The 13,821-nt window shown below is 42.8% G+C and overlaps 1 protein-coding gene across 1 annotated transcript; it reads right to left on the bottom strand.

Annotated features, from left to right (window-relative positions):
• Nucleotides 1–2,980: 2,980 nt before the first annotated feature.
• On the bottom strand, nt 2,981–11,339 carry LOC117720573 (uncharacterized). Its single transcript, XM_076913093.1, has 5 exons — nt 10,886–11,339; nt 9,997–10,156; nt 8,928–9,059; nt 8,049–8,235; nt 2,981–4,533 (listed from the first exon to the last, which is right to left on the bottom strand). The coding sequence occupies exons 1-5, from the start codon at nt 11,013–11,015 to the stop codon at nt 4,528–4,530; spliced, it is 615 nt and encodes a 204-aa protein (XP_076769208.1). The 5' UTR covers nt 11,016–11,339; the 3' UTR covers nt 2,981–4,527.
• Nucleotides 11,340–13,821: the final 2,482 nt, after the last annotated feature.

The following is a 13,821-nucleotide window of genomic DNA, read 5'->3' as shown; positions in this document are numbered from 1 at the left end:
TGTTGGGCAAATCGAAGTTGGCAGAAAATCATGGTTTTGGGTTGTTTGTTCAGCAGCAGGCTCTGCCTTCTCCTGAGTGAGTGTACTCAGCTGAAGCACAAAGTAAAGATGTAGTGGAATAAGAACAGAAAGCTACTGGGGGAGCAGATTGAACTGCAAGTGCACTGTGAGGAAACAGTGTGGCTCTGTGCAGAGGCCAACAAGAAGATCTATGATCTTCTGCCAAGCAGCAGCAGGTAGGATGTGGCATCAAGGTCCCATTGCCCTCATGTCTAACCATAAACATGGACAAACCCATGTATCTGTCCACAGACTTATACTGCTACTCACCTATGTCTCATTTAATTCTTCACTTATTTAATCATTTACATTCTATGCACATAGCATCTTTCATGAGGTTTGGTAAGCAAATGCTCCTGCTCTGCATGAATCTGCAGTTCATGAGGGAGATAGACTAATCACACTTCAAGCACCTACATGCCACTAAGTTACAGGAATGCCATGTGGTATATTCTCTTTACAGTAGCATGGATCTTACAAGGAGGAAATAAAGGGCCATAGCTCACTTGCTGTGTGGGAATCTCAGGCAGGAAGCAATTTTCAAGGTTGAGAGACAAGGGAAAAAGCCAAATGAATAGTTCTAATTACTGTCTTTGGGGGTCTTTGGTTCTTTCTCCTTTTCCTTGTATCCCAAGATGGTCTCTTCATACTATGTAGGTCTAGGGACACAATGACAGAGCCTGAATAGCAGCTTGTCAGTCATGTTTTTTGTGAGTGCTGCTGGAGAGTTCACTCCTGGCTCTTGAATTCTGAAGCTGGATGCATGAATTGGAGTTTACTGCTGTGAGCTGAAACCATGACCAAGGTAATTCTTTCAAGGACATTTAATTGGGGCTAGCCTTAAAGGTTAGAGTCTTAGTATTTTATCATCAAGGCTGGGACATGGAAGCATCAAGGCAGGCATGATGCAGGAGTAGCTGAGAGTTCTACATCTACATCTGAAGGCTGCAATTCGAATATTGACTTTCAGGTAGCTAAGAGGAGAGTCTTAAAGCTCACAACCACAGTGACACACCTACTCCAGCAGGGTCACACCTTGTAATAGTGCAATTCCCTAGGAATAGCATCAAAAGCCATCACACCGGGGATATGGGAAAGGGTTTTCACAAGCTGAGGGTTGTTGTGAGAGATTTGACTCTACAAGAGAAGAATTACTCCAATCATATCAACCAAATCTGAACAAGAAACGTGCTTCCTAATCCTTTGTCAGCAGGAAGGATGACTGAGAGGGTGGAGGGTCTCACTTGGGACATTTGCATTGGATAGCCTAAATTCCATTGCTCTTCCTACAGGATGAATGGCTCATTGCTTTCTGATCACTAATGTTTTCTGAGGTGTGTGTGCGCATGTGTGTATGTGCATGTGTGTGTGTTTGTGTCTGGATTTATGCATCCATGCAGTTTTGTGTGCTTCTATAAACCACGTTCTATGAGAAGCGTATAATTGCTGTTCAGTTTGCATTCTTGAAACATGCAATATAGCAACTCATCATTCTGCATCTCCACTAAGGTCCCTAGAACAAAAGGACACGTAACCTACTATAAAGTGAGATTTTCAAGTGACTGAAATCTTTTGATCCACCTTGAAGTACTTTGGAGTAAATTAACAAAAAATAGTTAATGGGTGTTGGGAGCCGACTTTTAGCAGAAAGCGGCTAGATTATCTTTGCAGCCATCTGGAACCATATACCCCGATAAGAGATTTGGTTTTCAATAGCCTACAACAGATGAAGCACACTCTGATATCCCACATATTTTGTGTTGCTGTTTACTGCCCCCAGCTGCAAGGCGCACTTGGTAGCCACGCCTGCAAGGCATGCGGTTCACATGCTGTCCATGTGCTATCCAGGCCATATATGCCTGTAAGGCGCACGTGGTATCCAAGCCTGCAAGGCGCACGGTGCACGTACTATCCACGCTATAGACGCCTGTAAGGCTTAGGTCATATCAACACCTGCAAGGCACGTGGTATCCTCGCACCTACAAGGCACATGGCAAAAGTGTATAAATACCTCAAAATTCCCTTCAATAAAGGAGACTTGAGATGAGAGACTTGATAAAAGAGACTTGGTAGGAGACTTGAGACTTGATCAGAATCTCTGTCTTGTCTTCATTCTTTGTGTCGATTGTCCCACACACTCTCTCTCTTGACCAGAGCACTTAGTCCCAAAGCGTTGAGGCACAGTAAAGGCCACAACAAATGAGGGTGAGTAAAAGGCTGCAGTGTCATGCACCTCTGCCTGAGAGTCACAAAGGCTGGCCTAGGGTTTATGTCCTACAGCCATTGTGAGGTAGACAGTCTGCTTGATGGCATGCTTTTATATTGCTGAAACTGAGGTGCTTATTGGAAATGTCTAGGCTCTATACTTTAAGGCCACAACAGACTTTTACATGGTAATGGGTGTCTTTAATTCTAGGCTCAGGAAGATGTATCCCTGTCTTCCACGCCAGCCTGGGCTATATAACCTTTGCCTCAAAACAGTCAAAAAATGCACTGGTGGCATGTGTCAGCAGGGGAAGGTGCTGGCAACCTAGCTGGTGATCAGTTTTTGTCTCCAGAAGTCACAAGAAAGGAGAAAATTGATTCACAATGTATCTTTTGGGCTGGTCTGTCCTTGACCATAGGTCTTCCTTCCCTTTCCACAGGGTTCCACCAGAGACCACCTTTGTTACACATTTGAATTTTCTGTGGAAGACCCTTCTTTCAATAATGTCCCTCAAGGAGCCACTTGTTCTTACTGCCCCACATTGGATGACAGGTGACCTGCCATGAGGGTCAATCAATGCGGTCTGCAAGGGAGAAAGTGGGGTTTCAGGGGCAAGAGACACAAAGAATGAAGACAAGAGAGTTTTCTGATCACGTCTCTTTTATTGAAACACCATTATGGGTATATAAGCACAAGCAGGGGAGTGCAGCTGGAGACACTTAACCACTAGTGCCTAAAAGCTGGGGACACTAAACAACAAGTCCAGGATATGTCTGAGGAAAACAACATGATTCTCAGAGTGTGCTCAGTGGTTGTGGGCTGCTTGCAAAAATATCAGCCTAGAAAAACAAGTATTTATTTAGGCTGGACAAGGATCAACCTACATATATATGGCCCAAGATGGCTGCAAAGAGGATAGCTGCTTTCTGCTAGGGGTGGGCTCCCAACACCTTTGTAGCTCAGTCTGGCTGGGAAGTTGTTGGGAGCCAACTACTAGCAGAAAGTGGCTACCCTCTTTGCAGCCATCTGAGAAATATACCAACACAAGAGACTTGTTTTGCAAACAGCCTACAACAGCTGAACAGACTGATAAACATCTTGTTTTGCTCACATATCTTATTTTGCTGTTTAGTGTCCCCAGCTGCAAGGCTCACATGAAAAGCACCTTCAGCTGTGTTCCCCTGCTTGTCCATGGCTGCAAGCCACGTGGTAAAGCATATAAATACCCAGAATTTCCTTGCAATAAATGGGACTTGATAAGACTCTCAGTCTTGTCTCCATTTTCTGTGCCTCTTGCCCCTCCATCCCCACTCTCTCTCTATCTCTCTCTTGCTAGATCCTGTTGACTGACCTGGACAGACCAGATCAGGAAGTTATTAAGAAGCCCAAGCCCTGGGAGAATTTAGACATCCATCTCTGTCTAATAGGTTTGGAAGTACAACATGGTGACACCACACCTGAATAAAGAAAGTTCTTATAAGTGAAGAGTTAAAAGATCACTCTTTCATTCATAAGAATACATTCAATTTACTCAAAAGTGACTGAAAAAAGCAGTCAATATGTACAGTGTATAGCCTTATCAAAATAGTAAATCAATAACAAGAACAAAAGAACAACAAATCAATAACAAAGCTTCAAATGAAAACAAGAAAAACCAAATAACCAAAGTTAGAAAAACTCAAACCAAAATCTAAACTTCAGAACTGTGGGATGCAGCATTCTTCGGCTGCTCATATTGCAGCACAGACTTACAGCCTGTGGCTGGCCTTGGCAACATAGTAGGAAAGCAATTACTGATGGAAATAATCTTTTCAAGAGAAATGTAAACAGGTCTTCTTTTTTGGAGTCTGTGTTTGAAGGATATGTCCTCCCAAGACTGAGCATAAGACATGTTACAGTTTTTGGCTCAAAGTCTGCAAGTTTGTTGACAGATATCCATGAAGTTATTCTTCATCAGGGCAAGAAAAAAATGTTCACTCTGACTCTTCCTCGATGCCCAGCAGTTCTTGATGTGCCTCAGCACTTGTCTTCCTCCAAATGTGCATTCTTGCTGGGCTAGTGGCTAGATGAAATTAAGGCCTATTCACACCAAGGAAAGCAATATAAAGAAGAAACTGCAGCCAAAAATTTCCATGGTGATTAGGAATGAGATGCCATAGTGGTGCATTTGCTGCACACACTCAGTGCACCTCACACAGCAGTTCTCTTGGTGGGAGATCTTGTCCTGGTCTGTGCCATGTTTGAGTTTCTGCAGGAGCATTTTAGACCTATGGAAGGAAGGGCCAAAGACATGGTAAGGATTTGTCAGTTCAGCTCTCCCTCCAACATCAGTTCTATTCAGCTGGACAGTCCAGCATGACCCATCAGCTGAGGCCATTCCTTGATCCCCAAATGTCATAGAGCACCTGGGCTTTATCGTTTTCTCAGCTTTTAAAAACTGCTAGAAACTGAACTGTGAACTACACACTCTATGGGAGTAAAAAAAAAAATTATGTTTTTCCAGTAGTCCAGGTATATTATATTGAGTAGTAACATTGTAGCAATGTCTGAATCTGAGTTCAAGAAAGATGAGAGCTACCTAGAAAACCATGTAGATGTCTTATAACCTGCCAAGAATTGAAGTGAAGTCTATGATTATTTCTCCAGTGCAGGAAATTGCCTGTGTTCCACTTTTCAGTCCCTTTATCTGAAAATACACAGAAAAACCATCTCCCATGAAATCCATGGCACTGCTCTGGTCCTATAATCAGCGAGAGTGTGTTAAAGAAAATTACTCCCAAGGCTAGGCACTGAACTATAAGGTGATGGTCATGAAGAAACAGAACATACCCTTGTATGTCTAAGGGTTTTGTAGGGCACACTCTCAAACACACAAAGTATTTTTGTTCATACATTATCAGCATGGTATATTGCAGTAACCGGTTTTGTTTCCCAGTTATTGCTAATAAAAAAAAATCTACCAGTGTATTTCCAGGTATAAAAAAATCAAATCTTGAATGGGATAGGTACATAGTGGCATAGCATATGGACAGTGCAGTCAGTGATATGCTTTCCTCTCTTAAACCTAACTTGGAATCAGGCTTCTTGGCCTATTATCTAATCTGGCTTAGTATGTTTCAAAGGCTGTGAAGAGTTGATTTGTTTCCCAGCTAAGGATCACATGGTGGTGGTAGACTAGCTTCTTTTTCTTGTTCACTGTTTCAGATTTGTCCCCAAGTAAACAGCTTCTTCCAATAGGAGCTCCCTTTACGATAGCTTGACTGACTTGGTGTCCAAAGCTATGAGCCCAGAACAATAAGAAAGTAACATAACTAGGAAAAAATGTAAAACATTTCCCCATCATCTGACTGTGTCAAGGATATTTTGAGTTAGATAAGGCTGACTAGTTGAAAGGGCAAATCCTTGTTTGGATTATCTCACACTGAGCAATGGTCCATGGAAGGGCTGCAACAAATGGTGCATTTTCACTCTTTAGCTAATGGACATCTGGACAGTTTCTCCTTCAGGGCTGCACTGCAGACCACTACAACCCTGATGTGCCCTAGTTGCTCTGTGTACTTCTACTGCTTGTTCTAATTCGCTGGGTAAAAGGGGACTTCTTTTCCACTTTCTGAACAAGGCTTCTCACAGACCTACCCGATTTTACACTACCAGACCTGTCTGAAGGTCCTCATTATTATCAACCCCCATTGAGGCTGATTTTAACTGAGAGGAAATTATTTTTGAATACCAGCAGTTGCAGAATGCTACACAGATAACACACGGTGAGTGCTTTAGACATCTTGAGCCTCAAAGAGCTCCTGAAACGCCCTGTTCTTGTACCACAGCTCTGGGACTTCTGCTGGATGCAGATACAGCTCCAAGCAACTCAATCTCTCAAGGAATAAAATCCAAGACAAACTCGAAGGCAAACTTTTACTGAGCAGAAGTAGCTGGAAAGGAAATGGTAGCAAGCAATGAGGAAAACAACCTGGAATGCTAAGAAGGCACAGTGAGCCACCTGACATTCCAGTGGGCCTTGGCAATTCACCAAGAGCAGAAAAGAGACATAAACACATGGATTTTATACAACAATCTTACCCTTAACTCTATGTACCATATTCCTTTGATTTGCTCCAAATAACTTCAATGAGAATCAATAGTTTTGCCCCTAATCATTTGAAAATCTGACCTTACAAGAATATTTGGTGTCCTGTTTCTCTTGAAAGCTAGGTGGAGATGTGTTGGGAGCCGACTTAGTAGAAAGCAGATAGATCAACTTGCAGCCATCTGGAACCATATACCATGATAAAAGACTTGGTTTTCAAAAGCCTATAACAGCTGAAGCACACTCTGATAAATATATTGTTTATCCCACATAGCTTGTTTTGCTATTTAGTGACCTCCGCTGTATGGTGCACCTGGTAAAGTGTTTTCACCTGTGTTCTCCTGCTTGTGTTTATAAATACCCCAGATTTCCTTTCAATAAAAGAGAGAAGGAGAGAGAGACAATGAGAAGGAGACAATGAGGGGAAGACAATGAGAGAGACAATAAAGGAGAGAGAGACACAATAAAAGAGACTTGAGACTTGATCAGAACCTCTGTCTTGTCTCCATTCTTCAAGTGTCTTCCCCTTTATTCCCACTCTCTCTCTCTCTAGCTAGACCCTGACTTGAAGACCTGAGCAGCAGCTTGGGCCAGGAAACAGTGGCCACCAAGAGTGGAGTGGAGAGGGCCACAACAGAGATGCAGAATTATTGGACTGCTGTATTTGATGTTTCATGGAAATAAACTGAAACCTCAGAGTGTTTTTCTCATTAAACTTGACATCTCAAGACACACACAGGTACATGTCTGAAGAAACACACTAACACCACACAGACACACATACACATGCACACACACACACAGTAACACCAAAATCATAAGTGAGCAGAAAACAATAACAAATCTGTCATGTTTGAAGAAAAGGTTATTTGTCTAGGCAAAGCAGATGTTTCAAGTGAGACCTACATCACTGCTATTCTTCCCAGAGAAATAAAAAGCCCTAGATACAACTTTTCATGGTCAGAATGGGGGTGGGTATATATGCAGAATTTTTCTTTGAAGACTCAAATCTCTCAAAAGAAACCTCAGCTTGTGAGAATCTGTTCCCACATCCCTGATCATCCAGTAAGCTTTAGACTGTAAGGCCAAACTGTGAGGCCCAGGAACAATGACCTCTATAGCAGCACTCAGAGAAAACAAGACTGACAAGCTGCTACTGAGGCTCTGTCAGTGTGGATCAAGATCTATGAAGCCTGAAGAGACCAACCTGAGATAGAGGGAAAAGGGCAGAGGGAGAAGAAGAACAACATCTGCCAAAGGCAACAGTGAGATCCACTTACTTGTCATTTCCACTATGCTCTCATCCCTGAAAACTACCTCCTACCTGGAATCTCACATGATCCTTGTAAAGCAAATGAGATACAGGTCTTTTCTTCATCTTTCCAAGGCCTGTGCTATGCTAAAGAAAGGCTTCCACCTAGCACCCTTCAAACTTAATGGCATGCAGTGGTGTGGTGTGTAGCCAACCCATCGTCCTTAAAAAATGCAGACTCAAGCAGAACAGGAGCATTTGCTTTCTAAACATGGAGTTTTTGAAAAAGGCTACGTCCACAGAAAGCCTTGACAATGGTCACACAAATGATCACTTGGATGACACACAGGTGAGGGCCTAGATAAGTTGGTGGACAGTGACACTGGTTTGTCCATGTTTCTGGTTACACATGAGGGCAATCTGCCTCTGATGTTTCATCCTACCTGCTGGTGCTTGGCACTTGGGACATAGATGTTCTTGTTGGCCTCCTCACAGAAGCTCTTATCTTCTCCATAGGACACTTGTGGTTCACTCTGCTCCACCAGCAGATTTCTGTTCCCGCTCTGCAGCAATATCCTGACATTGTCTTTCAGTTGAGAACATTCTCTAAGGAGTTGGCAGTGCCTGGTGCTGAACCACAAACAAACAAAATGGTGATTCCTAGCCAGCTTCCATTTGCCTGTCACTCCTCCCAGTACCATCATCCCTGCAAGTGTCCTGGTTCCTAGACAGCCTCAGACTACAGTCCCCAGTATACATATCAGCACCAATTAGAGGCAGGTCACATCCAGAGACCAGCCACATTCCACCAGACTGAAAGTACTTCTGTAAGGCCTGACAGCAAGAGGGTTTATGTCCATCAGGGAAGATGAAATGTTCCTCATGGGTGCTTATATGTCCCTGGTACTAGAAAACCATCAGCAGGTAGAGGGCAATTCCCCTCTGACAGAGGGGAGATGACCCAACAGGAATACACTCTTTCCATTTTTGTCATGGATCCTAGATCTATAAAACTCTTGTCAGAGCCACAGAGGTTCAGTGTTGCTTGATATTCCCATCAAGGTGGAAATGTTTTCTATCTAGAGGATCCTGAATTTGGAAGATTAAGACTGAAAGGTCTTACAAACTTATACACTTCTACACACTTCAGACTTAGGACACCTGAGTCCAAGAGGTACAAAACCATGACACTTGCCTCAAGGCAGGGTTCCTGTTAAGAAACATTTAGTATAGAATCAGAGCCCTTACTTTTGTTCAAAGTCCTAGAAGGACAGAAACATTCCCTGCCCAGTGCTGAGGTCTCAGCTGTGTCAGTCACTCACCTGTAGGAATAGTTTTCTTCTATGAGCTGCTTGTATTTCTCCATGGCATCCCTTATTGACTCAGTCATTTTCTGGATATTCATAATGGTCTTTTCATGTTGGTTTTTAATGATGTTGAATTCGATGTTCATCCTGTGTTAGGGCATGGCCAAGGATCAAATATTTCTGTAAGGGTCATATGCAGAACGGCTGTATCCTGGACTACCCCAGCCAATAATATATGCTGCATCCTTGCTCTCTGGACCTGGGTCCTACTGGTGCTGATTAAACTTATAATTCAAGGCACAGGACAGCAGAGTTAAGGGACCAAAAGGAGGGAGCAGACCTTCGAGAACATCCTGTGTGAGCCTGAAGGAATACCCTAGTTCTGTGAGCTAGTTCTGTGAGAAGTTTCTCCTAGTCTCTCCCACAGCTTGGGCCCAGCAGATGTCTCTGATTACTTTTATTTTTAAGGCAGGGATATCAATCGTTAGTTCCTATTGTTACATGAATTCTCAGAGGACAAGAATAGTATTTACAGGGGAAATGCTTAGTAACACTTCCTCCCCCAGGAGATTCCTATGTGACACTAGAGCAAACACAAGGAGCAAAGTACCCTGTGGATCCATTTGGGCATCTATGGACTCAACACTATCCTGACCTGCAAACTGTGCATCAGACGAATCCTCAAACGCCATCAAAGGTCCCAGAGCCTCAGATCCAGAACAGCACAAACACAACTACATTCACACACATACACACCAACCCACCCACAAACACAATTGGAATGCCAACTAAATCCAGGGAGGTGCCATAGTCTCAGAGTATAAGGACCAAACTCAGAGTAAAGCCAGGATGACCTGCAGGAATTTCATTCACACACTGAGAGGCAGCAAATCTGACCAGGGCCTTCTAGCTGTGGACAGAACCAAACTGCAAGTAAGTCAAGGTCAAGTATCCTACTTCTCAACACCTGTCAGGGCTTTATATAAAGCACAATTAGAGGTGACACACTCCTTTGATGAGAGGAAATCTTGGGTTACTAGAGAGGGCACAATACAGTCAACAGGGGCCTGAGCATAATTACTACCTGTAGTTCAAATCTTGATAATTGTACAGGTTCAGCATTTGACTAATTTCTTCCTCCTCAAAGCTCATCTTCTTGATCTTCAATTTCAGTTCTTCCAATTTCGTCATCTCTTTCCAGTTACTGATGGTGGAATTCTGGGATGATGTTTGCCTAGCAGAGCCTGGAGATACATAAACACAAATGAATTTGCAGAGTTGTTGGCCCAGGGGCAGCAGAGACCATTCTGTTACCCCTAAAAGAAGGGTGAGGAAGAGGAAAAGCTAGAGACACAATGAATCCCAGAAGGAGCAGAAAAGCTATCTTTGAGCTGTTCTGCTCAGCTATATCCCTCTTCCCAACCACCATCATCATACATATGCCACACTCTCTATTAAAGAGAGTATTGTGCACTGAAATCCATAATATGCCTCAGACATACAGACTTAGGGATCATTGTCAGCTCCTATAAGATGTGATGCAGGTAAATCCTGGAGTTCATGTTGCTTAGCACCATCAAGGTCTAATCATGTGTGTTGAAACCCAAATTGTCTGAGACCCCACACATGACCAGGGTCACATCCTTCTCTGTTCTTGTCCTCAGAGACTCCTTTAACCTGTAGTAATCTAGAGGATGAAGGGCTTCAACTCCTACCATGAACAGACACACTGTTAATCTCATAGTTCCTCCTCATGGCATTCTTTGCCACTCAAAATGAAATTAAATAGCTCCCAGAAAAGTAGCTGCAGGCTTGTCAGTACCCAGCTCTCTGTCAAGCTACTAATCAGAAATTGTTGACTATTGTTCTACCACTGAGAAATTCCAAGGCTCCAGCTTGTAAGGCATACTCCTGGAAGGCCCAGCTCAAGCCTATTTCTTCCAGAAAGTTTCCCAATTCTACCCAGGACTCACTGTGCCTTCCCCAGAACGATTTCATTCTTCCTTTCTTACAAGACAAGACTCCAGCTTCTTTCTTACTTGGAGTGGTTTCTCTTTGATCACCATTCTCTATCCGAAAAAGCCTAAGCAGCATGGAAAACATGCCTGTTTGTGAACCCAAAAGACACTGAAGAAATATCCCACAGGCAGTTGTTGTCACCACAACACAGGTGACATCACAGAAGATTCTACCTCTTTCCTAGATACAAGAGAATATCCAAGGAAGGCATTCCTGATGATGTCACTGGTTACTGCCCTGACCTACCTGCTAACTAGCTGTCCCCAAATTGTCCAATTTCTGGGGTGTCTTTTTCTGGAGTCTCTCATATGACCCAGGGAATACCCTTTGGCAACCTCTCCATCCATAGTTAGAGATTTCTCTCTGCTTCATGACAAGTGAAGTGCTTTGGATTGGGAGAGTTGGTTAGGACCCTGACACGGGTAAGATATTTTTGCTAGCACCTAAATCTCCAGGGACCATGGATGTGGAAATTTGTTCTCCATAATAAATATAACCACCTGAGTCAATTCATGTGCCATACAGACCACAGACCCGGTTTTTCCTGTTTCCCCAGAGGCCAATAATATCTTTCTCCTATAACTTTAATTATATAAGTCACGGATAACATTTTCTTAATGTTTAGTTTGGGGATGCAGGGGATTGTTTCCTTCACACATTAAGTTTCTGACTCACTGTTTGTCTCAGAAATCAATTCTGTTCCAGAGGAACTTCACAAGACTAAAGCACCCACTAGAAGAAATACTTTCACAATACACTCTGAAATCAACTCTGATTAAAGATCAACATCAATCTCTGATAACTCTCCCTTGTTAGCTTTGCACAGATATGCTCTCCACTAGAGGCATGTGACCTCTGCTTCAGGCTCCATGCAGGCAGGATACTTTGAAGCTTCATCCCAATACTGGCCAGCTGACTTTAAATGGTGATTCCTTTCTCCACCTCTGCCCCCAAGAGGATTTTCTCAATTCAGCATTTTATCATTAGGCATTCCATGCCTAATCTACATGGTTATCCTAGATAAGAGGTGACAGCTCTCCTCCAAACCTGAAAATCTGTAATTCTAGGGCATAATCTTGAACTCACAAGAGTACTGCATTGATGCCAGGTAATCTAAGAAAATTAGCATGCCATCATCATATTTAGGTACGCACCTGTACCTAAAGGGCTACAGTAGCTTCTATCTTTGGTTTGGGGTAATCTCTTTCAATTAGAAACCACACAAGTCTGGAAGGACAAAGATCGGATGTAGGAACTGGAGAGAAGGCTCTTCCATTAAGAGCATTTGTCTATCCACAAGAGGACCCAGAAGGCAGTTAACAATCCCATTACTCTGGCTCTAGGTGAAAGGCCATGCCCTCTTCTGGCCTCAGGAGGAATTGCATGCATGTGGTGCACAGACATCCAGCAGGGAAAGATACAAATAAATTAAAGAAAAAAATAACATCTCTCCAAATCTAAGCAAAACCCTACAAGCTCCAAATGTGTAGTCACACTAATATTACCTAAAAATAAAGCCACATCTCAACATGTCTGGGAATTCTCAACATAAAAATTTGGGAAGTCTTTATCTCAGAAGTCATTATTTCAACTTTACAGTTATCTCTGAGGCTGTATTTCAAGGAAATGAGAGGCAAATAGCCCTGGATTTCTAGGTTTCTTGTATACACCCAGAATGAATATCTTTTTCCTAAGAGGCTTTAGAGCAATGCAGTTGTAACTCTCATTGATTTGGTCTGCATGACTATTTCAGGAACATGTGAATGTGTGCACCATATTTTAGTGGTACCTAAATGTATGACCTACAGGATACAGTATAGATACATTTGTCATCATCTCTTTGTTATCCACAGAGTATACCATGACTTCCATGCCTCTTAAAAGCTCCAATGTGTAGTCACAATAACATTACCTAAAAATAATGCCAGGTCTCAACATGCCTTGGAATGGGAAGTTTTATCTGGGAAGGCTGTTATCTTCTGGCCTCCTGACTCAAAAATGAAAGGTAGATATTGATCAAGGAAGAGACACAGCATTGACCTCTGGCCTCCCAACATACCTGCATACTTACACACATACCACACCACACCACACCACTCCACCCCATACCATACCGCACACCACAGAATAAATAATGTTTCCTTTTATTTCTACCAGGGTATATTTGTCATAGATTCCTAGAAGGAAAACTATAAAAACAAGGAATATTGACTTTTATAATGGGACTATGACTTTGAAGAGAAGCTTTGATTTTAAATGCTACTGTGTTTTGGAGGTTGTGTCTTAAGAGCAGGTTGGAAACCTACTCCAGCCTCAGCAGAACTTGTGGAAAGCATCAATAGTGTCAAGAATTGAAGCAACTCTTCTCATGTTAGAGTTAGTTGTGCATAGTGGCAAAGCTTAAGGAGGTCAGAAGTGGAAGTTCTACTTACCCATGAAAAGGGAGAAAGCCCTGTTTGGTGATGGACAGGAAAGTCCATCACCTACCTAGGATGTAAACCTGTAATAACTATTTTATTCATCCATCCCCTTGCTAATTCAAGAACACTGCTTCAAGTACAGGTAGGAGCATCAGGAGTTCAAGGCCAGCTTTGACTTTACAGTGAGATTGAGGCTATGCACCCAGAGGAATGTCCATAAAGCAGCACAGAAAACAGGATTGAAGAGAAAGAGGAGTCATTGCAGATGGGACTGGGAGGGTGTATTAGTTAGGGTTTTACTACTGTGAACAGACACTGTGACCAAGACAAGTCTTATAAGGACAGCATTTAGTTGGGGTTGGCTTACAGGTTCCGAGGTTCAGTCTATTATCATCAGCCCAGGAGCATGGCAGAATCTAGGCAGGCATGGTGCAGGAGGAGCTTTGAATTCTACATCTCCATCTGTAGAC

This window comes from Arvicanthis niloticus, chromosome 15 (assembly GCF_011762505.2).
Source record: "Arvicanthis niloticus isolate mArvNil1 chromosome 15, mArvNil1.pat.X, whole genome shotgun sequence".
In the NCBI taxonomy this organism is placed as follows: Eukaryota; Metazoa; Chordata; class Mammalia; order Rodentia; family Muridae; genus Arvicanthis; species Arvicanthis niloticus.
The sequence above is the reverse complement of the archived record's forward strand: the minus strand, read 5'-3'. Positions and strand labels throughout refer to the sequence as shown.